Consider the following 26,180-nt stretch of genomic DNA (forward strand, 5'->3'; position numbering starts at 1 on the left):
TGCATCACAACATCATCCATACACAACCATTCTCCATTCACCCCTATCTTCTGTCTTATCCTTTCCTTCCTCAATAGACATTCCCCTCTTTCCCAATGCCCTTTTTACCCCATCCATCAATCTTATTCTTGGCTGCCCCCCCCCCCCCATGTTCACTCCTTCCACACCTCTTTTACTAGTCTTTCTTCATTTATTCTTTCCATGTGTCCAAACCATCCCAAGACTCTTTCATCAATACTATCTCCCAACTCCCTTTCCAACCCCATTCTCCTCCTCATTTCTCACTCTATCAAGACTAGTAACCCCTATCATACTTCTCAGGCACCTCATCTCAAACTCATTTGCAAACCTAACATATGAACAAAGACTGGCCGAACTGGAATTGCCAACCCTGGAACAAAGAGAATGAGGGGACCTTATAACTATCTACAGAATTATGAAAGGAAAAGAATGCCTTGATAGAGAGGACTTATCAAAACGGGACAGAGGAAAAACAAGAGGACATACAATGAAACTTAAAAAGGATAACTACAGAAGAGACCTGAAAAAGAACAGCTTCCTACACAGAGTGATGGATATATGGAACAAAGTGGATGAAGAAATAGTGTGTGCAAACACAATACAACAATTTAAGAACAAACCTGATCTTGAGATACAAAACTGGGTCACCATGAGCATAACTCCCCTTCCTGTATAATACAACTAGGTAAATACGTTCAAATTCCTCCTCTCTTATGTTGCATGTTTCTGCCTCATACAGTGCTGTTGGTACAATCACTTCTTCATCCAATCTCCACTTAGCATCCATTCCCAAATGTCTATTTCTCATTACATTTTTTAATCCCCCAAGCCATTTACTTGCTTCCCTCACATCTACCTCCCTTCTCCCTTAACACAACCATGGCAACATTAAAAAAAAAACTTACACAGTTTCACTTTCACTTTAAACCAACCTCCATTCCTGACCCTCACACAAGTGCTACTACTCAACTTCAATGGTTTTTATTTGAAATTTTTACATATGGATGGCTGAAAACCAGTGACTGTTCCCTTCTTCCTACTATATTTAGCTGGTGATACAGAAACAATTCCTCACAAATAAAACACAGAGAGCAGTTCAAAGTTTCTTTTGAAAGAGATCTATGAAAGGGCCTGAGGATCAATGCCAGCCACTGTGAGGCTGTGGGTTTACAGTTACTAAAACTTGATGCAACAATCAATATCATCATATTCCATATAAGGCTTATCTCAAAACATTAACCCCTTCCATACGGTGCCGCACACGTAGGCGTCATGGGGAGCGAGTGTATTCGTGAGGCTGCCATATCGGCGTCTTGATTATATTTATTGTAGTCGCCCCTGTGTTTTTACATTCTCTCAAATGTGCCCTGAATCCCATTCTCTGTGGTATTCAAAATTCGGGGGTGAAAGAGAGAACGATCGATATAAGCGGTGACTATATTTTATGATGCGAGTATTATTACGACACGTCGTACGGCTGGCATTGGCTGCTGCCACTGAGATCTAAGTCCATGACGCCTACGTGTGCGGCACCGTATGGAAGGGGTTAAATAAATAAATCCATCTTTTAATCAACTCTAGATATTACATAATACAAACCTACCTGAACCTTGCTGCCATTCTTCTTTTTGAAGAAGGTCATGTCTCCCCAGGTCCTTAAGGATATCAAAGACTTCCCCTAGAGTTAAGCTAGGGTTGTCCCTTTTGATAAAACGGAAGATTTGTGCAGTTGGGCCTTCAAGTAAATCACTTCGGTGGTATAAGCGACTCCACTGTTTGTGAAATATTATATATATATATATATATATAAAGTAATCTTATTCATGTATTAGAATTTAAGATATTCTTCAATGAATCACAGAGAAAATAAAAAATAAAAAATCCTCACTAACATTCTTCTTGCATCCACCTCATTCCTGATCTTCCTTTCAAGTTCACTTTTTTTTCATAGTCTTACCTCACTCCAAACCACCTACCCTCTCTGATGGCTCTTCTTCAATATATTCTCTGCTTTCTTCCTCACCATTTCTCAATCATACCGATCTCATAACACCTACCATATTTCTTAAACACATTCAGGTTCTTCCTTTCTGCCTCCCTTGAATTTCAAATTTCTGCTCTACACAGTAATGTGGGTACTATCACTCCTTCACATACCCTTCTCTTTGCATTCATCCCCAAATAACTATTTCTCCTATAATGTTTCTTATACCTCTTGACAGATACTTGCCTCAGTTACCCTTTAGTTCTCCTCCAACATTACTCCTTCATTCACTGGAACATGCAATCCCAAATACAAAATTTCCACCTACTCTATGCTCTTACCCTTCACACTCATACATAACCCATCACCTTTATCAATCTTTATACATTTCATCACCTTACTTTTGCCCAAGGTTAATGTGGATGAAGATGAAATTGTGAAGGGAGATGTGGGTTTTTGTAAGTGCATACGGGCCTGGTAGTGAGAAGAGTGTTGAGGAAAGGGAGGCTTTTTGGATAGATTTAAATGAGTACATAGAGGGTTTAGGGAGAAATATCAATGTAGTGGTATTGGGAGCTCTTAATGCTAAGGTAGGAAATGAACCAATAGACAGTGTTTGGGAAGTGTGGATCTCAAGGAAAAAAATCAAAGTGGAGAGTTGATGGTAGAGATGTGTCTAGAGAGTTGATGATAGCAAATACGGTGTTTAGGAAGAAATTCAAGCATAAGTACAAATGGGAGAGGGTGGTGGATAGAAGGGTGGTAGATTGGGCTTTAATGGACTACATAGTGGTAACCAAGAGAAGAGTAGGAAGAGTTTTGGATGTTCATGTTCTAAGGGGAGAGAGTGGGGGAATATCAGATAATTTTTTGGTGGAAGGTAAATTTGAGAGTGGAGGATAGATGAAGAAAGAGGAAAAGGCCAGAAGGTAAGGAGGTGCTTAGAGTAAACTGCTTAAATGAGAAAGAAAAGAAGTACAAGAAGCTGAGAGAGGAGAGGGAGGGAGTGAAGGATAGAGTAGAACTAGGAGTGGAGCAGGAATAGAAATGGTTCAAGGAGGGAGTCACGTGCTGTGCAAAGATGGTGTGTGGAACAAGGAGGAAGGAAATAGAAGGAAGGGTAGTGAGTTGTGGGATGATGAAGCAAAGAAGGTTGTAGAAGAGAAGAAACAAGCATTCACAGATTGGTTACAAAATAGAACAAGAGAATCATATGAGAAGTACAAAGAAAAGAGAAGTAAAGCATAAGATAAAGGAGGCAAAGAGGAGTGTGTGAAGTGGGGTAAGAGTATGACAGAAATTTTTGAAAGTAATAAAAAGATTTTTGGAAGGAAATTATGAGAGGAAGAGGAGACAAATCAAGTAGAGAAGAAAAGGTAAAAGGTGCAGTTGGAGTGATGATAATGGAAGTAATGGTGTTAACCTCTTCCATATGGTGCCGCCTACGTAGGCGGCATGAGGAGCAAGTGGATAAGCAAGGCTGCCATATCGGCGTCTTGATTATATTTATTGTAGTTGTCCCTGTGTAACTGACATACTCTCTAAACTGGCTTCATCACATTTTCTATGGTTATCAAAATTCACGGGTGAAAGAGAGAACGATCGATATAAGCGGTGACTATTTTTTATGGTGCAAGTATTATGACGCAACATCATACGTCTGGCAGCTAATGCTACCCGCGAAATTTTGGCCCGGAGTGAAGTGGTTAAGAGAAGGATGGGCAGAGTATTTTAGGGAGTTGCTAAATATGAAGAAAGATAGGAAGGGAAAGGTAGTTCCAGTGGGAACCACTAAAAAAATGACAGTGATAAATGAGGAAAATAGAAAAGAAATAAGGAAAAATGAGGTGAAAGCAGTTAATAAAATGATGAGAGCAGGTAGGGCACCTGGATTGGATAGGTGCCGGAGGACTGGAGGAGTGCCTGTATAGTTCAGCTTTAATAGGGAAATGGGGACAAGTGTGGGTGTAGTAGTTTCAGAGGGATCAGTTTGTTGAGTGTAGTTGGAAAGGCTTATGGGAGGGTTTTGATTGAGAGGATTAGGAGAGGAATAGAGGGAGTAATTGATGAGAAACAGTGTGGGTTTAGGAAAGGTAGGTTGTGTGGACCAGATTTTTGTGGTAAGGCAGATATGGGAGAAAGATTTATGAAAAAGTAAGGATGTTTTTTGGGCCTTTATGGATTTGGAAAAAGCTTATGACAGAGTAGACAGGAAGGCAATGTGGGGGGTATTGCAGATATATGGGATAGGAAGAAAACTTTAAGAGCAGTCAAGAGTTTTTACGAGAGCAGTAGAGCCTGTGTTAGAATTAGAAATAGAGAGGGTGAGTGGTTTGAGGTATGGCAGGACTTTGCCAAGGATGAGTCATGTCACCTTGGCTGTTCAATATATACATGGATGAGGTGGTGTGAGAAGTAAAAGCAAGGGCAATGGGCCAGGGATTGGACATGGTTAAAGAAAATGGAGAAAATGGGGGATAAACCTGTTGCTGTTTAGTGATGACACTGCGCTTGTGGCAAGATAAGAGGTGGGATTAAAGATGTTAGTGATGGAGTTTGGGAAGGTGTACGAAAGAAGGAAATTGAAGATAAATATGAGTAAAAGTAAGGTGATGAGATGTACAAGGGGAGAATGTGGCAGCAAATTAGAAGTGAGTACTAAGAGAGATTGGAAGAAGTGGATAGCTTTAGATACTTGGATGTGAATGTGGTGGGAAAGGGAGAAGTGGAGGTGGAGGTAGACTGTAGAATGAGAAAAGCAAGTAAATGCCTTGGGGGATTAAAAAGTGCAATGAGAAACAGACATTTGGGAATGGATGCTAAGAGGAGATTGTATGAAGGAGTGAGTGTGCTGACAGCACTGTATGGGGCAGAAACATGGATCATAAAGAGAGGAAGAGAGAAGGAGTTTGAATGTGTCTGAGATGAAATGCCTGAGATGTATGGTAGGGGTTACTAGGCTGGATAGAGTGAGAAATGAGGCGGTGAGGAGGTGAGGATGAGAGTGAAGGTGGAAAGGGAGTTGGGAGATAGGGATGATGAAAGAGCATTTAGAATTGTTTGGGCACATGGGTCAGAAGCAATGTAGCAAGACAGCACATCCACAGCAAGGGTGCCTCAATTAATTGGCAACCCCCCTCTCTGTCCCATGTAGAAAAAGAGAAGATGGGGAGAAATTCCTTTGGGCTGCATTAAAATATCATTCACACATACTCCCTCACCCACCATCCACCACCCACTCCTTCCATGCATCACATAATCATCCATACACAACCATTCTCCATTCACCCCTATCTTCTCTCTTCTCCCTTCCTTCCTCAACAGACATTCCCCTCTTTCCCAATGCCCCTTTTACCCATCCATCTATCTCATCCTTGGTTACCCCCTCATGTTCACTCTTTCCATCTCTGCCTTCCACATTTCTTTAACTAATCTTTCTTCACTTATTCTTTCCATGTGTCCAAACAATCCCAATACTCTTTCATCAACCCTATCTCCCATTTCACATCTGCTTTCTTCTTTGCCTCCTTTATCTTATGCTTTACTTCTCTTCTTTTTTCTTTGTACTTTTCATATGATTCTCTCATCCTATTTTGTAACCAGTCTGTGAATGTTTGCTTCTTTTCTTCTACAACCTTCTTTGCTTCATCATCCCACCAGTCACTTTCCTTCTATTTCCTCCTGAACTCCTTGTTACACACACTGTCTTTGAACATCTTGTGACTCCCTCCTTGAAACATCCCCATTCCTCCTTCACTCCTAATTATACTCTATCCTTCTACTATCTGTCTACTCTATTTTCCTCTCCTAACCCACATAATTCCTTCTCAATCATTTCCTCTTAATCCCCTCAATCAATATCCAGACATCTTATTGACTGCACTTAACACACTTATCCTACAACTACTATAAATTGTATTTATCCCCATTTCCTTGTATAGTGGAACTATATATGTACTCCCCAATCCATAAGTATGGTTGTTTTCCTATAAAACAAATTAAACAATCTCACCAGCCATTCAACTATAACTACTGCACCCTTTATCACATTTCATATAACAGCCATCCAATTCAGGAGCCTTCCCAGTTTAGATATCTTTAAATTCTACTTGTATCTCATCCCCCACCTCCCACTGCCACAATCAAAGTCTCCCCATTATCCCTTACATTCAACAACTTGCTGAAATAATCTATTACCCATCTTCCACACACTAACCTCACTTCAATTAACACCTGTACATCTACTCCACTTACCCACTCCTCTCTACCCAATTTGCCTCATTTCACTTCCTTCCAAAACATACTTTTATAATTTTCAAAATCCTCAGCCAAATTTCCACCAGCCTCACATCTACTCTTCTTCATCCTCCTTTACCTTGCATTTCACTTCCACCTTATTTACACATATGGCTGATTATTAAATATACATATATAATAACTATGTATATACCAAGGGCTTTTCCCCCCTTACAAGGGATCCAAGTAAAAAGGAATGTACCCACTCCCACCAATTTCACTCCCATCCACCACCCTTTCCTCCCTCTCATATTAGCTCCTCATTGATGATGGGTCATCCCTGTATCCCACCCACTTCCCTGGGTACATCTACAGCAAGGCTGCTTTATTTAATTGGCAACACCCCCCCTCTCTGTCCCCTCATGCAGAAAAGTCAAAGATGGGGAGAAATCCCTTTAGGATGCATCAAAATATTATTCACACATAACCACTCCATAACACCCTTATCCTTCGGCCACTCCTTTCCTTGCATCATAGTATCATCTATACACAGCCATTCTCCATTCACCCATATCTCCTGCCTTCTCCCTTTCTAGCTCAACAGACATTCCCCTCTTACTCAACATCCCTTTCACCCCATTCATCCATCTCTATAATTAATAGCTACAATAACAAATATACACAAAAAGAAATCTTTAAAGACTAGGGTAACTGTTAACTTGATTTGAATTCCAATCAATAATGAATCACTCAAATTAATTCAGAGGAAACTCAAATGTAATACCTCAATATCCTTAGCAGGAACTCCACAGTCTTCAGCGAACTTTGTCCAACCAGTTCTGGCATTAGTGCAGGTGTCAAGAATGTGCTGAATATTCTGAATAAAAGTTGGGTTCTTATCTACAAAGTCCAATAACTTCAGTTTCCTTATTTCTTCATTTTCTGCCCACGTGTACAACCTTGCCAAAATAAAACAAAATTTATATCCTGAGGGTCTATTCTTATTTTATTCATGCAATTCAAATAATATAACAATCTATTTGGTTCACTACAAATTTTATTTCATCTCCAATAGCTACTGCTACTATACTTAGGGACTGAAACTGAAACAGAAGAATCATAGTGATAGTAAAAGGATAGCAGAAAGGAGGGAAAGTAGAAGTTAAAAAAATACCAGTTCTTTGAGTGCAGAAGAATGCTGCATGACTCATCCATACTCTATATACCAAAAGGCTTCTTCTTCCTTATAAGGGAGGTAGCCAGCCAAGGGATATATCCAATCCTCCTCCATCCCAACTCCCATATGGCACCCATTTGTGTTCCTTTTATCTAAGCTTCTTGTACTGACTGCATAAAATTTATGCAGTCAATACCCTATAGGAGATATTTCAAACAATACTATTACCCTCATTCAGTTTCATCACACTTGGACATGCAGACATTCTAACAATAGCAGCACCTGCGTAGAGCCGGTGGCCAGGGCCAAGGAACACAAATGGGTGCCATATGGCAGTTGGGATGGAGGAGGATTGGATATATCCCTTGGCTGGCTACCTCCCTTATAAGGAAGAAGAAGCCTTTTGGTATACAGAGTATGGATGAGTCATGCAGCATTCTTCTGCACTCAAAGAACTGGTATTTTTTTTACTTCTACTTCCCACCACCCAGCACTTCTAAGCTACCAGAAGAGGCTGGATGACTGCATTGTGAACAGCTGTCCAGGATGTAACACTTCACCCCATACCATACAACACATAATGGAAGACTGCATTATACACAATCATGCACGCAAACAACACAACATACACTCTATAAAGGACTTGTGGGAAAACCCAGTTTCGGCTGTGGCATTCCTTGGGGAGACGGGATTGCTCGGACAGACAGTCTAGGGAATGACAACAACAATAGCAGCACAAGTAAGAGATTGCTGTTAAGAACACACAAACATACCTCAATGAACTGAAAAATTGATTGACACGAAACACTGTTAGTATTCCCCCAAAATACTTCAGTATCATTACTCCTTAACAATGACGATTCCAAGAAACACCCTGCTGCCTCACTGAATAGCTATGCCCTATCTCCACCGAAGATCAACAAGAAAATTAACATACAATGACAGGCTCAGGTTTTAATCAGCAGAAACTCTAATCATGGTATGAAAACACCTCAACCATACTTAACTATGCCTCCACAACATGGTTCCCAACATTTAAGAAAACTAAGACAAACCTATAAATTACACAAGACAAAGCATAAAGAATAATAACAGAATGGATAAAAAAAAATCTATACACAATAACCATGATAGAATAAGAAGATGAGGAAGAAGAAGGCAAAGAAGATGAAGACAAAGAGGAAGAAGAGGATGAAAAGGAAGAATAATAATAACAACAACAACAACCACTAGCAGTATACAACTCATACATCTACAACCTATCACTTGCACCTCAAAGCACATCCATACAGAAACACATACACTCAGATTACAAAAAAAAAAAAAAACATTTAAAGACTGACCACCAAACTCCAAACATCAGTCCTATAAATAAAATCCCTCCACCAAGCAAGGACTACATTGTCGGGGTTATCACACTGAGCTATTCTACCTTCAACTTCTGATTAATTGGTGGTACTGCCCACCTCTAGACCTTTTTCCACTGTAAAATCACTTTGACAAACTATTTTGTTTTCTCAACAAAAATGCATAAAATGTTATTTGATATGTTGGAGGAAAATTATTTTCCTCCAGGATATCAGATTCCTTCCTGAAAGCTGTGGGTTGCATATCTCAATAGTCAGATGAAAAATAGTCCAGTGTGATAATACTGTACCTTACCATGACTGTTCAAACCACTGTCAAGCTAACAATACCAACACTGGTTAGGCTTGGCCACAGAAACAAATCATCTCAGATGCAGTCACTATATGGAGGACTTATCCTCTATACTGAAACTAGGTAAACATAAAGAGATAAAAAAAAAAAAAAAAAAAAAAAAAAAAAAAAAAAAAAATACAAAGACCTTCAACCAATTCAGTCCCTAGTCTATAAGAAACCTACCACTGCCACTGTATAGCTGCAGGTTTCCGTTTAGTGGAACTTTGGGGCAAAAACTATCATGATTATTAACTATTCAATTCAAGTGGGTCATTCAAAAGAAAACTGGGGAAAATCAAAATAAACACATCCTCACCTTTTTGTTAATTGTGCTTCTTGTTCAGCCTTAATTGCTTCCTCAAGGAGATACTCTGCTAAAATGAGGTCTTTGTTCCGATCGCTGACTTTCCTGAAATATTTTTTTTTCTATAATTTTTGTTTATATAATCAGAAAATTAATTCTCAAATATCCAAGTTATTTCATAAGCTTTCAATTACTTCAAACTAATAAATATGACACCACTGTACACACATGAAAAGTACCATGTGATGACAAAGTTTTTATTGGTACAATGTCAGCAGCCACCTTTCTTTTACCACTGTACACTGACAATACTAATGATTTTAGTAGCTGCATACAAGTTAAGGGCAAACAGTGGAACCACATACCTATCTATATATATGCCAACAGGCTTCTTCTCTCTTACAAGGGAGGTAGCCAGTAAAGGTATGCACCCACTCCAACCCATTAATCATTTCCCTTTTATCTTTGCTCCTTGTGGATGAAAGGTCACCTCTGTCCCCTGCCCGCTGCCCAGGTCAGCCATACACCAGTACTTCAATTATCTGGATCCAAGCTTTCTGATAGCCAAAAAACTAAATGATCTCCTAACTTCATTTATTCTGAACAGATTCAGCCTGACATTGTCATTTACTTTTTTGGGTAATTTGTATGTGAACTCCTAACCCCACTTATAGACTGAACAGATTCAGCCTGGCATCATCTCACAAGTTCCTAGACCTAGTAAAACATGCACCCTGTCAAGGAACAATAGCATCATTGGATGCCATTTTGCTCTTTACTAATATTCCCATTAACATAACTATTAAGTTTATTTTGATAAAGTATACAGAAGTGGACCGGCCCCCAGACTACACATACCAGAAAAACACCTCTGCTTTCTACTAGACATGCACAAAAATGGCCCCTTTCTGCTGCCCACATGGAATACTTTATCAATAGACAGATGGATTTGCTATGGGTTTCTGGGAGTTCTCTTTGCTAATTGTATTTACCTAGTTGTATTTTACAGGAAGGGGAGCTATGCTCATGGTGACCCATTTTTGTATCTCGAAAGATCAAGTTTGTTCTTAAATTATTGTATGGTGCTTGCCTACACTATTTTTTCATATGTTTCATATGTTAAGTTTGAAAGTGTTGGGGCCATCTTTGTCGTCGCTCTTAGTATTTTTTCTAATTTTCTTACATTGTTTTTTTGTACTGGGTGATCATATCATTGTTACATATTCCAGTTTTGGCCTTGTTAGTGTTAGTAATATTTTTTTTTATCATTTCCTTATCCAGGTATTTAAAACCCACCTTTATTGACCTCAACAAATTGTATGTTTCTCCAACTATTTTATTTATATGTTTATCTGGATACATGTCTTTGGTGATGATTACTCCTAGGTCCTCTTCAGAGTTTACTTTCTTTACTTCTTTTTCGTCAGTTTTATATTGTCCTGATATTCTATTCTTGCTTTTCTCAAATTCAATTATACTGCATTTCTTGATGTTGAATTCTACTTCCCATTTCTTGCTCTATTCTGAGACTTTGTTCAGATCACTCTGGGCATCATGAGGTGTGTGTGAGTATATGAGGATGCCAGTGTTGGTTTCATGATTATATTTATTTTGTAGCTGAGTGACCCTCTTATTCTGTAAACAGGCTTGATCACTTTTTCAGTGGTTACAAGCATTCTGGGTAAAAGAGAACGAGTATAACAGCTGTAACTCTATATTTTGTAATGCTCATATTGTGATGCATCATCGTGTGTCAGGCAGCTCATGTGCACACGAATATTTGACTCGTATTGAAGAAGTTAATGTGTGGGCTGAAAGCCTTGCGAGTATCAAATGTGAGGCCCAGGATTTTGGGGTTTCTTTCTAATTATAGGGCTTGGCCATTCTATCTCACTAATTGATGATTCTCTGATTCATGGCTGTCTCAAGTAAGTAATGTTACTGATCATTTCTAAGGGGATGCCTTCATTATTTCAAGCCACTCCATTGATTACTTTGCAATATCTGCCAGCTAAGAAGTTTGATTACTGAATTTTGTCCTTGGTGTGGATGTCTGTCCATATGATCTTCTTGGACAGTATCTGGAAATTTTATCAAAAGCCTTGTTAATATTTTCTACCACTATTATTGTTCTTATTGGTATGAAAAGCAGAAAAGGAGATGACAGATAAGGCTGATGAAAGAGTACTGGGACGGTTTGGACACATGGAAAGAACATATGATGAAAGATTAGTAAAAGGTGTGTGGAAGGCATAGGTGGAGGGAGTGAACTTGAGTGCACAACCTAGGATGAGATGGATGAATGGGATGAAATGCATGTTGATCAAGGAAGGGGAAGGGAGAAGGCAGGAGCTAGGTGTGAGTGGAGAGTGCATGGGTATAGATGATATTGTGATGCAAGGAAGGGAGCAATTATGTATAATATTTTGATGCAGCTTGAAAGGATTTCTCTCAATCTTCTCTTTTCTCTGCATGAGGGGAGGAAAAGGGGGGTCACCAATTGAGTGAAGCAGCTTTGCTGTGGATATGCTGTGTCTTGTTGCACTGCCTTTGACCCAAGGCAGCAGACAGGATACAGGGTGACCCATCATGCATGAGGAGCTAAGATGAGAGGGATGTGGCACCTTATCAAAAGCTTTTTTCAGGTCTAGAAATGTACAATCAGCCCATCCATCTCTTTCTTTTATTACATCTATTAGCCTTGAATAGAAGCACATCAAGTTTGTGCCACATGATCGTCCTTGTCTAAATCCAAACTGCCTTGAATTTAGTACATTGTTTTTTCCAAATGCCTTACCCATCTAATTTTGATCATTCTTTCACAAATTTTAGCTACCATACTTGTAAGAGATACCAGTTTATAGTTAGTAGGGTCTTCCTTGTTTCCCCTTTCTATATTGGTACTATATTTGCTCTTTTCCAATCTTTTGGAACTTTTCCTTCTTTCAATGAACTCCTTATTAAACTATGTATTTTGTCTGTTAGTTCGTTCCTGCATTCTCTCAAAATCCAGTTTGCCATTTCATCTGGTCCATGCAATTTTCTGACATTGAGATTACTCAAGTGATTCATTATTTCTTTCCTTGTTACTTCTATCTCTTTCATAGGGGGACTTTCTCCTCCCACTCGACATCTCTAAGTTGCATGTTCTCCCTGGTAAACACTGATTTAAAATGCTTGTTCATAATTTCTGCCATTTCTATTTCCTCTGTGTATTCAACTTCTCCTTGTCATAGTTTCACTAATTCTTGTTCGTTTTTCAGTTTGTTGTTTACAAATCTATAAAATAGTTTTGGTTGACCTTTACATTTGTCTATGACATCCTTTTCATATTTGCTCTTTTCTTCTCTGTGCACTTGTACATATTGATTTCTGTAACTAGTATATATTTTCCATTTTTCAGGTCTTTTGTCTTTCTTCTATTTTATCCAAGCTTTATCCTTTTTGTCTTTTAACTCCCTACATCTTTTGTTGTACCAATACTTTACTTATCCTTTTTCTTGTTTTTGTCTTGGAACATACTTTTCCACTCTTTTATATTTTTTTGTCAAAATATCTAATTTCTCTTCTACTGTAGTTTCCTCCTTGTGTATCCTTTCCCAGTCTGCTTTTTGAAAGAATTCTCTTATTCTATCAAAATTTGTTTTTCCATACATCAATCTTCCCTTTCTATATTGTTTGTTTTATTCCATGTATTTTTCCTCATTTAGTTCCAGTTCAACCAATATGGGGTCACTTTTACTTATTGGTGTCTTGTATTCAATCTTGTCCACTATTTCAGGTTCTGATGTGATCATTAGGTCCAGTCTCAATGGTTCTTCATTTCTAAACCTAGTATTCTCTTGTATCCATTGTGTCATTGTATGTTCTATAATAATATCAAGTAGTGCATTTCCCCATAGGTTGTCTCCACCCTTCACTGTCATCTCTTCCCAGCAGATTTCTTTACAATTAAAGTCACCCATTATAACTATTCTTCCTCCATCTTCCATTATCTTATTTAGTGTTATCCTTGTGTCTTCTAACATATTTTTGTGTTCTCTCTTTTCCCAAAAAGTCATTTTAGAAGGCACATAATTTATCACAAACTTCCTGCTCTTCTTGTGTCCTCTATTTCCATCATAATCATCTCTATTCTTTCCATATGTGACATTCCTCACATTTATATCCTTAGTCAGGAACACAACTCCACCCCTTGTTTTATTTCTCCATTTCTAATCCAATAATTATATGCACCATGTCCTACATTGTTGGGTGGTAATGAACCTTTCAATTTTGTCTCTACAATTCCCATTATGTCCAGTTCTTTTTCCTTCAGGTAATCATTCAGTTCATTCAAGCCTGTTATTAAGCCATCTATATTTGTGAAAGACACTTTTAATTTTCTGTTACCTTCATCCTGTTTTCTGTTTCCCTTCCGTTTTTCTCTGCTATGAACCATTTCCTCACTTTCATATCCACTACTCTCCAATAGAATTTCTCTTTGACTCTGTTCTGTTCTCGTTTTTTTCCTTAGCTTCTATTCTTTTTGTTTTCTCTTCCTCTCTTTCCTCTTTATTCATATCACATTTTATCCATACCTGTTTATACTGATCACATTTTGCTAGTTTCCCTGTTATTGATATGTTCTCTGCTGTCATTTGTGACCTGAATTTAACCTTAATTGGTCTGGTCTTGTCTATACTGTATTTCCCTAGTTTATATATTTCTTCAATTTCTTTCCCTATTTATATACATATATATATATATATTATAGTTCATCTTCTTGAACTAGTTTTAAGACCTTGTTTATTTTTTTCTTCTCCTTTACTCTTGTAGTCCTATTTGGATTATGTTTCTCTTCCATTCCTAATATAATTATACATTTCTTCTTATCTGCTAAGTCTCTTACTATATTCTCCTTCTCTCTCATCACTTTAATAACTGTGTCCTTAGTTTGTTCTTTCATCTGTCATTTCACTATATCTCTAAATTCAATTTTGTTGTTCTCTTGAACTTTTTTTCTAACCACTTACCTCTTTTGCTATGGACTCTTTACTATCTTTATTATTCCTCTTTAATTCCTCATTCTCATCCTTTACTTCTCTTAACTGTCTTTTTAATTCTTCCATTTCTTTAGTTAGATTTTGATTCTTCTTCTTAAGTTCTTCCAGTCTATCAACTTTAATTTGTGTTAATTGGTTAAACCTAACCTCCCATGCTTTGTTCATTTTCTTTAGTTTCTCCTCTAGACTTGCTAGTCATGGGAGGTTGTCATCTCCTCCCTCATTAAATCCATAAAAGTAATTATCTTCTCTTTCCATTGAGCTGCTATTATCTATATTTCTACTTTTAATACCTCTGCTCACCTGTTTGACCTTGTCTGTGTCATCCGCACGTCTGGGGCCCGTTTGTCCCCTTCCTCATTTTCTTCCATTTTTCTCAATAATGTCTCCCATTCTCCCTTTTCTTCACCTGCCCACTACACCACGAGCTTTCCCCTTCCCTACTAATACAACACGGGTACTCCCTCATCACTGTAATCCACAAAAATTGTGGGGTTTTTTCCAGAGTTCCAATCTTTGCTGTCAATCTGACGTGCGTGCGTGTATTTACCTAGTTGTATCTTACGGGAAGGGGAGCTACGCTTGTGGTGTCCCATATCTGTATCTCGCCATATCTAATTTGCTCTTAAATTCTTGCATTGTTTTTTCTCTATACAACCACCACTCTGTGGGGAAAGCTGTTCTTTTTCAGGTCTCTTCTATAACTGTCTTTTTTGAGCTCCTTTCCAAGTCCTCTTGTGTTACTCTTATCACAATTTAATAAGTCATCTCTGTCAAGGTCTTCTACACCTCTCATAATTCTGTACATGGTCAACAAGTCACCTCTTTCTCTTCTTTGTTCCAGAGTCGGTAATTCTAGTTTTGACAATCTGTCTTCATATGACAGTTTACATAGTGTTGGGGCCATCTTCGTAGTTGTTCTGTGGATTCTGTCAATTTGACCATAGTGTTGCTGCATACTCCAATTCTGGCCTTATCAGTGTGACTAGTATTTTTTTTACCATTTCTTCAAGTAAGTAAAAGCCACTTTTATTGATCTTAGTAAGTTATAGGTTTCTCTGACAATTTTGTTTATATGTTTGTCAGGGGACATAACTTTTGTGATGATTACTCCCAGGTCTTTTTCAGATCCCACTTTTTTATTTCCTTATCACCAATTTTATGTTGTCCCAATATCTTTTTACTTTTCCAAATTCTATTATGCTACATTTCTTGATGTTGAAGTCCACTTCCCACTTCTGACTCCATTCCCAGACCCTGTTCAGATCTCTCTGCAGGGAGTCATGGTCTGTTTCGGTACTCACCTTCTTTAACAGTTTTGTACCTTCTGCAAAGAAACTTGTGTAACATTTCACATCCTCATCCATATCATTCACATAAATAGCAAACACTATTGGAGCCAATACTGATCCTTGTAGAACTCTATTAATTACCTCTTCCCAATAAGAACTCTAATCTCTGAGCACTACCTTCAATTTTCTTCCATGCAGAAAGTCTTCCACCCATTTCAGTAGTTTACCTTGTATCCCTTCTATGGTTTCCAGTTTTCTTAATAGTTTTTTGCATGGGAATTTATCAAAAGCTTTTTGTAGATCTAGGAAAGTGCAATCAGCCCATCCCTTTCCTGTATTACATTTAGTAGTCTTGAGTAAAAACAGATCAAATATGTGGTACATGATCTTTCCTGTCTAAATCTGAATTGTCTCAGACTTAATATATTGTTTTCCTCCAGATATTTCATCCATCTACTTGTTATAGCTTTTTCACAAATTCTGGCTACTGTGCTCAAGGAAAACCAGTTTGCAATTTGTTGGGTCTTCCTTATTTCCTCCTTTATAAATTAATACAATATCAGCATTTTACCAGTCTTCTGGTATTTTCCTTCTTTGAGTGAGCAACTTATTATGTTATATATTTTGTCTATTAGTTCTTTACAGTCTTTTATTATTCCATCTGGGCCATGCAACTTCCTGACATCAAGGTTCATTATTTCTTTCTGTGTTACTATTATTTCCCTCATGAGGGATTTCATTTCTTTCCCTTCATCCCGATGTTATACATTTTCTCTAGTGAAAACTGACTTGAAGTGTTTGCTTCTGACTTCAGCCATTTCTATATTTTCTGTGTATTCCATATTCCCTTGGCATAGTTTCACTATTTCCCATTTGTTTTATAGTTTACCACTTACATATCTATACAATAGTTTTGGCCAATCCTTACATTTTTCTACAATGTCTTTTTCATTTTTTTTTTTCTGCATATTTTTACATATTTATTCCTTTAATATATATTTGCCACTTTCTTTTCCAAGCTTTATCTCTTCTATCTTTCGCTTCACTGCACTTTCTGTTATATTAGCACTTAATACACACCTTTCCTTGTTTCTGCTTTGGGACATATTTATCCACTTCTTCTTTATAGATTTTCATCAGAATCATCCATTTTTTTCCACTTGTGTTTCTTCCTTGTAAAAATTTTCCCAGCTTGCTTTAAGAAAAACTTTGATTATACATCAGTCTTCCTTTTCTGTGTTTCTCATTTCTCTCTTTATATTTCCTCCTTTAGTTCTAATTCAAATAATATGTGGTCACTCTTCACAAGTGGTGTCTTTTATTCAATTTTGTCCAGTATTTCAGGTTCTGGCATAAATAATAAATCTAGTCTTGACGGTTCTTCCTCATTTCTAAATCTTGTTTTTTCTTTTACCCATTGTGTCATTGTATGTCCTATAGTCATGAGTAATACATTTCCCCATTGATCCTCTCCACCTTTCACTGTCATCTCTTCCCAACAGCAGTTGAAATCTCACATAAGTACCGCATTACTTCCATCCTTCAGCATCTCATTTAATGAAAGTCTCATATTGTCTAACATTTTGGAATAATCTCTCTCTCCAAGACACAATTTTGGGGGCAAATAAATCACTGCAAACTTTCTGCTTTTCATGTCACTATCTTCAACTCTTATTGTGATCATCTCCACATGTAACTTTCGTCACATAGTTTTTCTTAACCAGGTACATGAATCCACCATGTTTCTCCTCTATATTTCTAAGACAGTGATTATATAATCCATGTCCAACACTGTTTGGTAATAGTGGATCTCTTAATTTTTTCTCCACAATTCCCATTATGCCTGGTTATTCTTCTGACAGGTAATCATTAGTTAATTTAATCCTGAGAGTAATCCATCTATATTGGTATAAACTAGTTTTAAGTTTCTACTCCCTCCATCTCATTCTCTGAACTTTTTTTTTAATATACCATTTTTTCAGTCTCATGTCTAACACTCTCTAATAGAACTTTGTTTTCTCAGTCTCCATTCTTTTCTCATTTTTTTCTTTAGCTTCGCTTCTTAATGTCTTATCTCTTTCTCTTTCCTCATCATTCATGTCTCTTTATATCCACATAGCAGTTCCTTCAGATGGTTGACTTACATGACTAGGTCATCATCTAACAGATTGTAGGATGTAGCTGTCAATGGAGGACTGAGCAAATGCATGTTTCCCTAGGTTCAGTCAGAAGAATGAGGAGTTTTCCATGAATGCAGTGGTTGCCTTCCTGCAGGATGACAGTCTTCCCTTTTGAGCTTTTGTTCTGAACATTCATATACCAAGGCTTTTTCCCCCTTACAAGGGGGGTAGCCAAAAAGAAAAAGGCATAAAATCATTCCCACCCATTCCATCCCTGAATACACTCCACACCCCTCCACCCTCTCTCTTATCTTAGCACCTCCTGAATGACGGGTCATCCCTGCACCCTGTCCACTGCCCTGGGTCAGAAGCAGTGTCGCAAGACACAGCACATCCACAGCAAGGCCGCTTCATTAAATCGGCGACCCTGGTTCTGAACATTCAGCATTTGTCAAAAATATCTGACACATTGAGGATGTCTCGGTCTGAATCAGCAAATTTCTTGCAACAAAATGACATAGGCAGTTGCCCTTCAAGAGCCATCTGCCATCAGTGGGCATTACCAGACATTCAAATTCTTCATCATTATCTTCAAACAAGAAGTGGAAAAGTTGATCTTGGAGTGCAATCTTTTTGATCAAATTGACAGGCTATAATGTGCCCAAGTGCCTTGCATAGACATCCTCCCAGGCTTTTGGCAGATAGGTACCTCTGGCAAACAACACAGTGAATGCAAACCACTTTTTAAGTTGGGCATTAATCTTATGGTATCTTCAAAGCATAGATGCAACACATCTGTTACAGCTGTGATGCATGAAATGGGGTGGATGGGGGATGGGGAGTATGTGTGAATGATATTTTGATGCAGCCCAAAGGGATTTCTCCTCATCTTCTCTTTTTCTGCATGAGGGGATGGAGAAGGGGGTCACCAATTAAATGAAGTGGCCTTGCTGTAGATGTGCTGTGTCTTACTGCATTGATCTTGACCCAGAGATGACCAGTCATCCAGGAGGAGCCAAGAAAACTGGGAGGGAGGGGTGGTGAATGGGAGTGAAATATGTGGGGATGAAATGGGTGGGAGTAGATTTATGCCTCTGACTTTGGCTACCTTCCTTGTCAGGGGGGAAAAGCCCTTGGTATATGTATGTATGTAAAACAGTATTTTTCCAAATAACTTCCAAGTACAGTAACTTGTGGGTAACTTAGAACACACTAAGTGATTATATGGGGTGGGTGGGCAATTGCTCTAGTACAGGGGTGGGGAACCTTTTTGTGCATGAAGGCCACCTTACAATTTATCGTCCCACATAGAAGCCGCACTGAACAAATTATTATTATTATTATATTTTTTTTTTCAATTATTTTATCCCTTTTTAGGGGACGGTGTAATGTTTTCCATCCCCCTCCCTAAAAATTCAGTTTAAAAATATTTCTTTAATTTTAAAAATATACATATGTATAAAAATCGTTCCAATTTCTGGGAGTGACATCACTGAACACGGTTAACTTTGCTTACGTCTATGTGTGTGGTGTATATCATAAGTTTCAGGTGTATAATGATTTCAGACTTAAAAAATATTCAAGGTCTTTTAAAAAAAATAATATGTATATCAAAGGCTGCAGGTTCCCCACCTCTGCTCTAGTATTACCAATGCAAATTGTTCTTGGGTATGGGATGGGGCTTCTTCCTTCAGTTCACATAGAAAAGTTGCAGGGAGGGTGGAAGTGCAGCATAGGGACTGATTTTAAGAGCTTGTTCCTTGCTTATTACTGTTAATTGTTCATTATTATTGTAATTATTCATAAAGCATTTCAGTAACCTTACTAAGGGCAGCTCCCCAAACCAAGTAAAGGAATTAGGTTTGAGGCAACTTTTCTAGTCCACTCCCTATGCAGGGTAGCATGGCAGATAAGGCAACTCAGCTGCAGGGGCTGCTGCTGAAATGTGGAGCTTCTCGTTCTATTAAAGAATGAACACTGTGTCACCTGTGTGGGTTGTGACTAAGAATTTACAGAGACCATCTTCTGTCACCATTATTCCACACCATCACCAGGGAACTTTTTAATATTAAGTGGAAGACTTTAATTATTGTTAAATAGTGAGTGAGAAGTTTAATACTAATTAAATATTCTGTCAGTCTCAATCATTGCCTCACTCTTGGTTTCTCTTGGTCTCCCTCTTCTGGATGCCCTGTCCTTAAAGCCCCAGTCAAACCAAGCTTACGACCTGTTTCCGACCACTTCGACAAAAAATCAAGTGATCGGTCAGCAACACAAAACCTATGTAAGGAACTGAAATGGAAGAAGCTGATGTGGTTGATAAGATGAAAATCTATGTACTGGGGACTATTCAGTGTGTGTTGTGATATGTCTATTGATCTATCTATCTTATTACTGACTACCAGCGACTTCCAAAGACTACCTGCAACTGGCCGGCGACCATCTGGCTGCCGGTGGTCAGAAACAGGTCATAAGCTTGGTGCGATTGGGCCCTAAGCTCTATCCTCTTTCAAAACAAATTCATGGCTAAAACTTCACTTTTCATTGTCTATTTTCACATTCACTCTATTATTTTAGTTGGAATAAACTCAGTAACCATGTAGTAAGCACTGAAACTATCAGTTGTTTTAAAAAACAATTAGACAACTTTATGGATGGGGATGACAGGTGGTGATGGATTTGGAGCTGCCTAGTGTAGGCCTTGTGGTCTCTAGCAGTCTCCTTTATTCTTATGTAATTTGATGTTGAAAATAACTTTCACAGAATAATTGATATCTAAAAAAAAGAGAGAATCCCTGCATGCTACCTTAAAAAAAAATAAATAAATAAATAAAATAAATAAATGAATAAATCATATGGGTGTTTGCTATTCTCACAGCTGCAATTCTTCCCTATATCATAGGCTAGCTCTTATCATTCTGAGTATTTTGAACCCTAAACTGCATATTAATAGTAATGTCAGTAGTGATTTTTAGAAATTTTGTGTTTTTTTTTTTGCAGGGGACTGCCGTGCAAAGTAGCACACCTTCACATCAAAGAAACCTTATACCAGCTGCCAGCCTCGAGTATGGCAGAATTGCTCTTTTGTGTGTTTGGCAACTCTTGGGAGATAAATAAGAAGTTTATCTTTTATATCTATTATTCATAATTACCATTTATATTGTATTCATACCTACATTATAATTTATTACATTACACTATCATGTACCTATATTCTATCTACATTATATTTTATAATTTAAATTCATTAGTTATATCTGACAAAGAGGAAACACTCGCCCACACTTTCTTCACCCAAGCAGCACAACTCTATCCCCCACAGGGTGACAAGCAACATCAGCCACCTGCAGTACCTCACTTCAAGCAACAAGGAAGCTGCTTAGCTGGGGACGAATAAAAAGCAATGGGACTGGTAAGGTGGTTTTTCCTAAATAGGTTGGGAATCGGCTTTATAGTTACCAAGTAAGGTTAGGTTAGTTTAAGTTAGGTTAGATTTGGGTTGGGTTAGGTGCAGGTGTGCTACTCTGCACTTCAACCCCTGCAAAAATTACAAGATAAAGATAATAATAATGATAAACAAATCAAATATAATCACTACTGGCATTACTATTAACTTATGATACAGTTATATATGGGGCTCAATGTACTTCAGAATGATGACAGCTATCTGATGATATAATCATATACGAGTAGATTAGAATTGCATTTGAAAGAATAGCAAACATCGGAGTTCTTTCTAGTGATTTTCTCCAAATGCTGATTGATTTCCTAGTTGTTAGTATAATTTTCCTACATATCATTATCATGATATATCTTAACAATTCTTTCTGTATTGTCATTTCTGACTTAATAATTACAATTTCATTATTAGTCTACAGTTTTTCATGTCTTCTTTAACACGTTATCTGATAGGAAACTTAGGTTTTTAGGTCATACTTTATATATATATATATTGTCTGTTTCAAATTCATTTCTGGATCTTTCAGGTTTTTAAATGGAAATCGTAATATTCATAATTCAGTGTTATTTTCCGTGCCACCAATGTTCACTTCGATAAACTTAATTACTGTCATACTCCCTAAAACATTTCAGCATCAAAATTACATCAGTATAATAAGTAAAACTTACTTTTTTGAAGCCATTGTCGCGTAGTTAGCGTACGACTGTGTTACGTCAGACGACGATCATGATAGACATATGAATTATGTCAAACTTTCCTGTTTACAATCTGACGCTAAACGAACCGACAGCTGCCGCTATAATAAAAATAAATCCTACATATCAGAATATATATATATATATATATATATATATATATATATATATATATATATATATATATATATATATATATATATATATATATATATATGCAAAGTAGACCACTTGGAAAAAACTAACGAAGCAGAGCGCTTTTGTATATCACATCTTAAGTGCAAAAAGTACATAGTAATAGAAATGCATAGATAATATATTCATGAATTTCTATTACTATGTACTTTTTGCACTGAAGATGTAATATACGAGAGCGCTCTGCTTCGTTAGTTTCTTTTTCCAAGTGGTCTACTTTGCATAAGTGAACACACGTACCCGTGTTCTTATTACCATATATATATTTACTTAAGCATACAGCATATTACGCAGACCAGTCGAGGAGACGACTCTTCGCTGCGCTCACAGGGTAAACTTAAACTATAGCTTGTGGCTCTGGCGGAGTGGCTGACGGGTCAAATCTAAGTTTGAAGTCTCTCCAGTGGCAATCCAAGCGGTTTTTAAAAGAGCTAACAGTCCCTGCCTCGACAACCTCAGACGGTAGACCGTTCCATATCCTGGCTACTCGATGGTAAAAGCTATTATGATGAGCACCATACATCCCATCATTAGGACGATGTCGGAATAGTTGTTTACTATGTAGTCGACTTGGTCTGTCAGTGGGCCTGAAGGAAGCTGGGAGGATTTCTCTCTGGTATATGTTAAAGTGCTTCCACATCTCGATCATGTCCCCACGTAATCGCCTGTATTTGAGTGTTGGCAGGTCGAGATGCTTCAGTCGATCAGAATATTTAATCTCTCCAAAACCATCTACCAAACTAGTTGCTCTTTGTTGGGCTTGTTCGATTTTTGTTTCAAGGCTCCTATACCTAGGTGACCATGCAGATTGTGCATATTCCAGGTGGGTTCTTACAAATGTTGTACACAGGGGCTTAAATATACTTGGGCTGAGATAGGAAAATACTCTTCGTATAAGGCCTATCATCGAGTTAGCTAATTTTATCTTTCCATGAATATGCTCTTCAAATTTTAATGTAGGATCTACTGTAATGCCAAGGTCCCTTTCGCTTTCCACATGTTCAAGTTCTTGTCCATAAATAGTGTACCGATGTGCATACATAATATTTTCAAATGCTCCCAGAGTGATAACCTTGCATTTGTTGGGATTAAAGCTTAGCAACCAATCACTTGACCAATCCTGTATTTTGTTCAGATCTTGTTGCAGTAAGTAGGAGTCCTCCCGACTAGTGATTTGTCTGGTAATCTTTGTGTCATCAGCGAACATGTATATGTTGGAGTCAATGGTCTCAGGCAGGTCATTGATGTATATGATAAAAAGTGTGGGCCCGAGGACACTCCCCTGGGGGATTCCGCTGAGGACCGGAGCTCTTGAGGACCTCTCCCCATTGACCACAACAGTCTGGTACCTTCCAATAAGGAAACTCTCCAACCACGAATATAGCTTGTCCCTTATTCCATAGCTCTCCAGTTTAGCCAGGAGTCGACGATGTGGAATGGAGTCAAATGCCTTAGCATAATCCAAAGAGATAGCATCCAACACTCCTCCCCCGGTCATAATCTCAGAACAATAGTCAAAATAATGCAACAATTGTAATACAGTTGAGCGTCCATGTATAAATCCATATTGCTTTGGAGAGATGGCATTGATATCTGTAAGGTGGTTCATGATTGCCTCCCGGATAAAGAACTCCAGATCTTGCACAAGATTGAAGTTAGGCTTATTGGGCGGTAATTAGATGCAATCTTCTTTGACCCCTTCTGTAAATAGGTGCAACCAGGGCCTCCTTCCAGTCCAGAGGCAGTTCCCCATAATCTAAGCTTTTCTGATAGAGGACAGTGATAGGCTGTGCGATCAGGTCCGCTAACTCCTTGACAAGTCTAGGGTGTATTTCATCTGGGCCACAACTCTTGCTAGTATTTATGGAGCTCAATTTTTTGAAAACGTTAGCTCTATCTAGATAGGGTGTAACAGCAACGATATCGGCATGCCCAGGAGGTTGTGGGATAGGCCCAATGGGTTCGCTAGTGAATACCGATACAAATTGCTGCTGCAGTATCTCTGCCTTATCCTTATCATTGTGACAGATGGTTGAGGGGTCTTCTGAGTCTGGCAGCAAGGGTGCTACTCCAGACTTAGTTCTTAATTTGCTATTAGCAAACTTCCAAAATTTCTTGGGCTGTATCTTTGATTGTCCTGCGACTTTGCTCTCATGCCTACGCTTTTCTTTGCGGCTCATTTGTTTGCATTTATTCCTTAGTCTTGCATATTCTAATCTAAATTCCTCAGCATCCCCTCTGTACTTGTTGGCAATCCACTTGCGATTTGCTTGATCTTTACTTCTAATCAGGGCTTTGAGTTCATCTGAAATGGGTAATTCATATTTCCACTTAGGTTTATCTTCACCTGATAGTATTGGTACATATTTAGCCCGTAAGTCCAGTAGTTTGTCTTTGATTATATATCTTCCAGTTGTCCTCCGTGTTCAGGTTATGTGTGTCATTCTCAAAGTTTTGTGTCCACTCAGATTCTAGGAGTGCTTCTCTCATAGCACTGTAGTCCCCTCTGCTATATAGGTAGACTCTTTTATTTGACCCAAAATCTGTATAACAGTGATGATTAAACACCAGTATATATATATATATATATATATATATATATATATATATATATATATATATATATATATATATATATATATATATATATATATATATATACACACATGCATTGTCGTCGTCGTCACTAAGGTAAAACGAATACTATAAAAGGGGGTTTACACGGTCTAACGGTTCGTCGAACGCGGTTCGACAGACACGTGTTTATAGTGATGACGTGTGAACGGGGTATTTGGTCGTCGAACACGTTGTTCGACAACCAAATACCCCTTTCACATGTTCAGACATCACTTTAAACACGTGTCTGTCGAACCGCGTTCGACGAACCGTTAGACCGTGTAAACCCCCCTCTTAGGTACGTTGAGCAACCCCCCTCCGCGCACCTCCACCGTGACGTCATAGGAAATCCAGAGGGGGAGAGTGAGAGGTGAAAGAAAATGTAAACTTTAAAGAAAACCACCTGTATGTATGGTAAACTTTAGAATTACACTATGGTGTTCACATAATACTGAAATTACTCAGTATCACTTTCTTATCCTCAAATTATCAGTATCTGAGATATGACCGCCAGAAAAGTTATAAAAATGTTTTCCATGCTTTCACATTAGGTGGATTATATTGGTATGACGAGTTATTAGATGGGATGGCATGTCAATTTATATGTTTATCAGGTAGTTGAGGAAGATATTATACTGTTGATACACACCAACTAGCTGAATATAAACCCAGTAGTAATGACACATAAAAGCATCATATGGTTTTTATTATATTACATTTTGGATACACGTGGATTTCCATATCTCCTCAAATGTGGATTTTATATGTAAACCTTTATCTCCACCAAGCTCAGTTATGTTTTAACCGGATTCTTTAGTCTGTTTATTTGCAATCGAATGAAAATTTCAGGAAATGTTGCTAATAAATAGTTACTTTCAAAATGACGGCTGCATACATATCCAGATGACCGAGTATTGTGTGTGCCACATAATCCAATCCATTTATTTCTAAATTCTTTAGCTTTGAGTAGTGAAAAGAAATGTATATTTTTATCACCTTTCAGTCTAACGGCATTGCACTTCTGCACTATACAAACTGTTGGTATTTTTATATGTTATTTGTCTGCCTAGCTACCCCTTTAATCAGAAGATGGAGCTTCGCTCCACACACTGGTGTGTTAGTGACTGACAGCTCTCGGCCCGCGGAACCCTGGTCTCGATATTTCCGTTGACGTCATCATCTACCTGCGCAGTGGAGAGGTTTTCTGGCTCTCCCTCACCCCCACCCCTCCGCTAACGTACCTTATAGTATTCGTTTTACCTTGGTCGTCACCAGCTCGTGTTCGAGTATTGGTTTCTGTCAACGATCTTTCACTCTCTTCATTGTGAATGAAG

At 38.1% G+C, this 26,180-nt stretch overlaps 1 protein-coding gene across 2 annotated transcripts in view; it reads right to left on the bottom strand.

Annotated features, from left to right (window-relative positions):
- The window catches only part of LOC143041789 (uncharacterized), a 139,776-nt gene extending 117,640 nt beyond the window's left edge, over positions 1 to 22,136 (bottom strand). For both annotated transcript variants that reach the window (XR_012967818.1, XM_076213845.1), the window contains exons 1-4: positions 22,009 to 22,136; positions 9,436 to 9,528; positions 7,026 to 7,200; positions 1,625 to 1,793 (exon numbers count right to left, since the gene is read on the bottom strand). Coding sequence is in view for 1 of the 2 variants with exons in the window: in XM_076213845.1 (XP_076069960.1) it covers positions 1,625 to 1,793; positions 7,026 to 7,200; positions 9,436 to 9,528; positions 22,009 to 22,022 (451 nt within the window). In the remaining variant the exon portion in view is untranslated. The remainder of the gene's footprint in view (positions 1 to 1,624; positions 1,794 to 7,025; positions 7,201 to 9,435; positions 9,529 to 22,008) is intronic.
- Between the last annotated feature and the right edge of the window lie 4,044 nt (positions 22,137 to 26,180).

Source organism: Oratosquilla oratoria, chromosome 32 (assembly GCF_046742065.1).
Source record: "Oratosquilla oratoria isolate Oo_2021 chromosome 32, ASM4674206v1, whole genome shotgun sequence".
NCBI lineage: Eukaryota > Metazoa > Arthropoda > Malacostraca > Stomatopoda > Squillidae > Oratosquilla > Oratosquilla oratoria.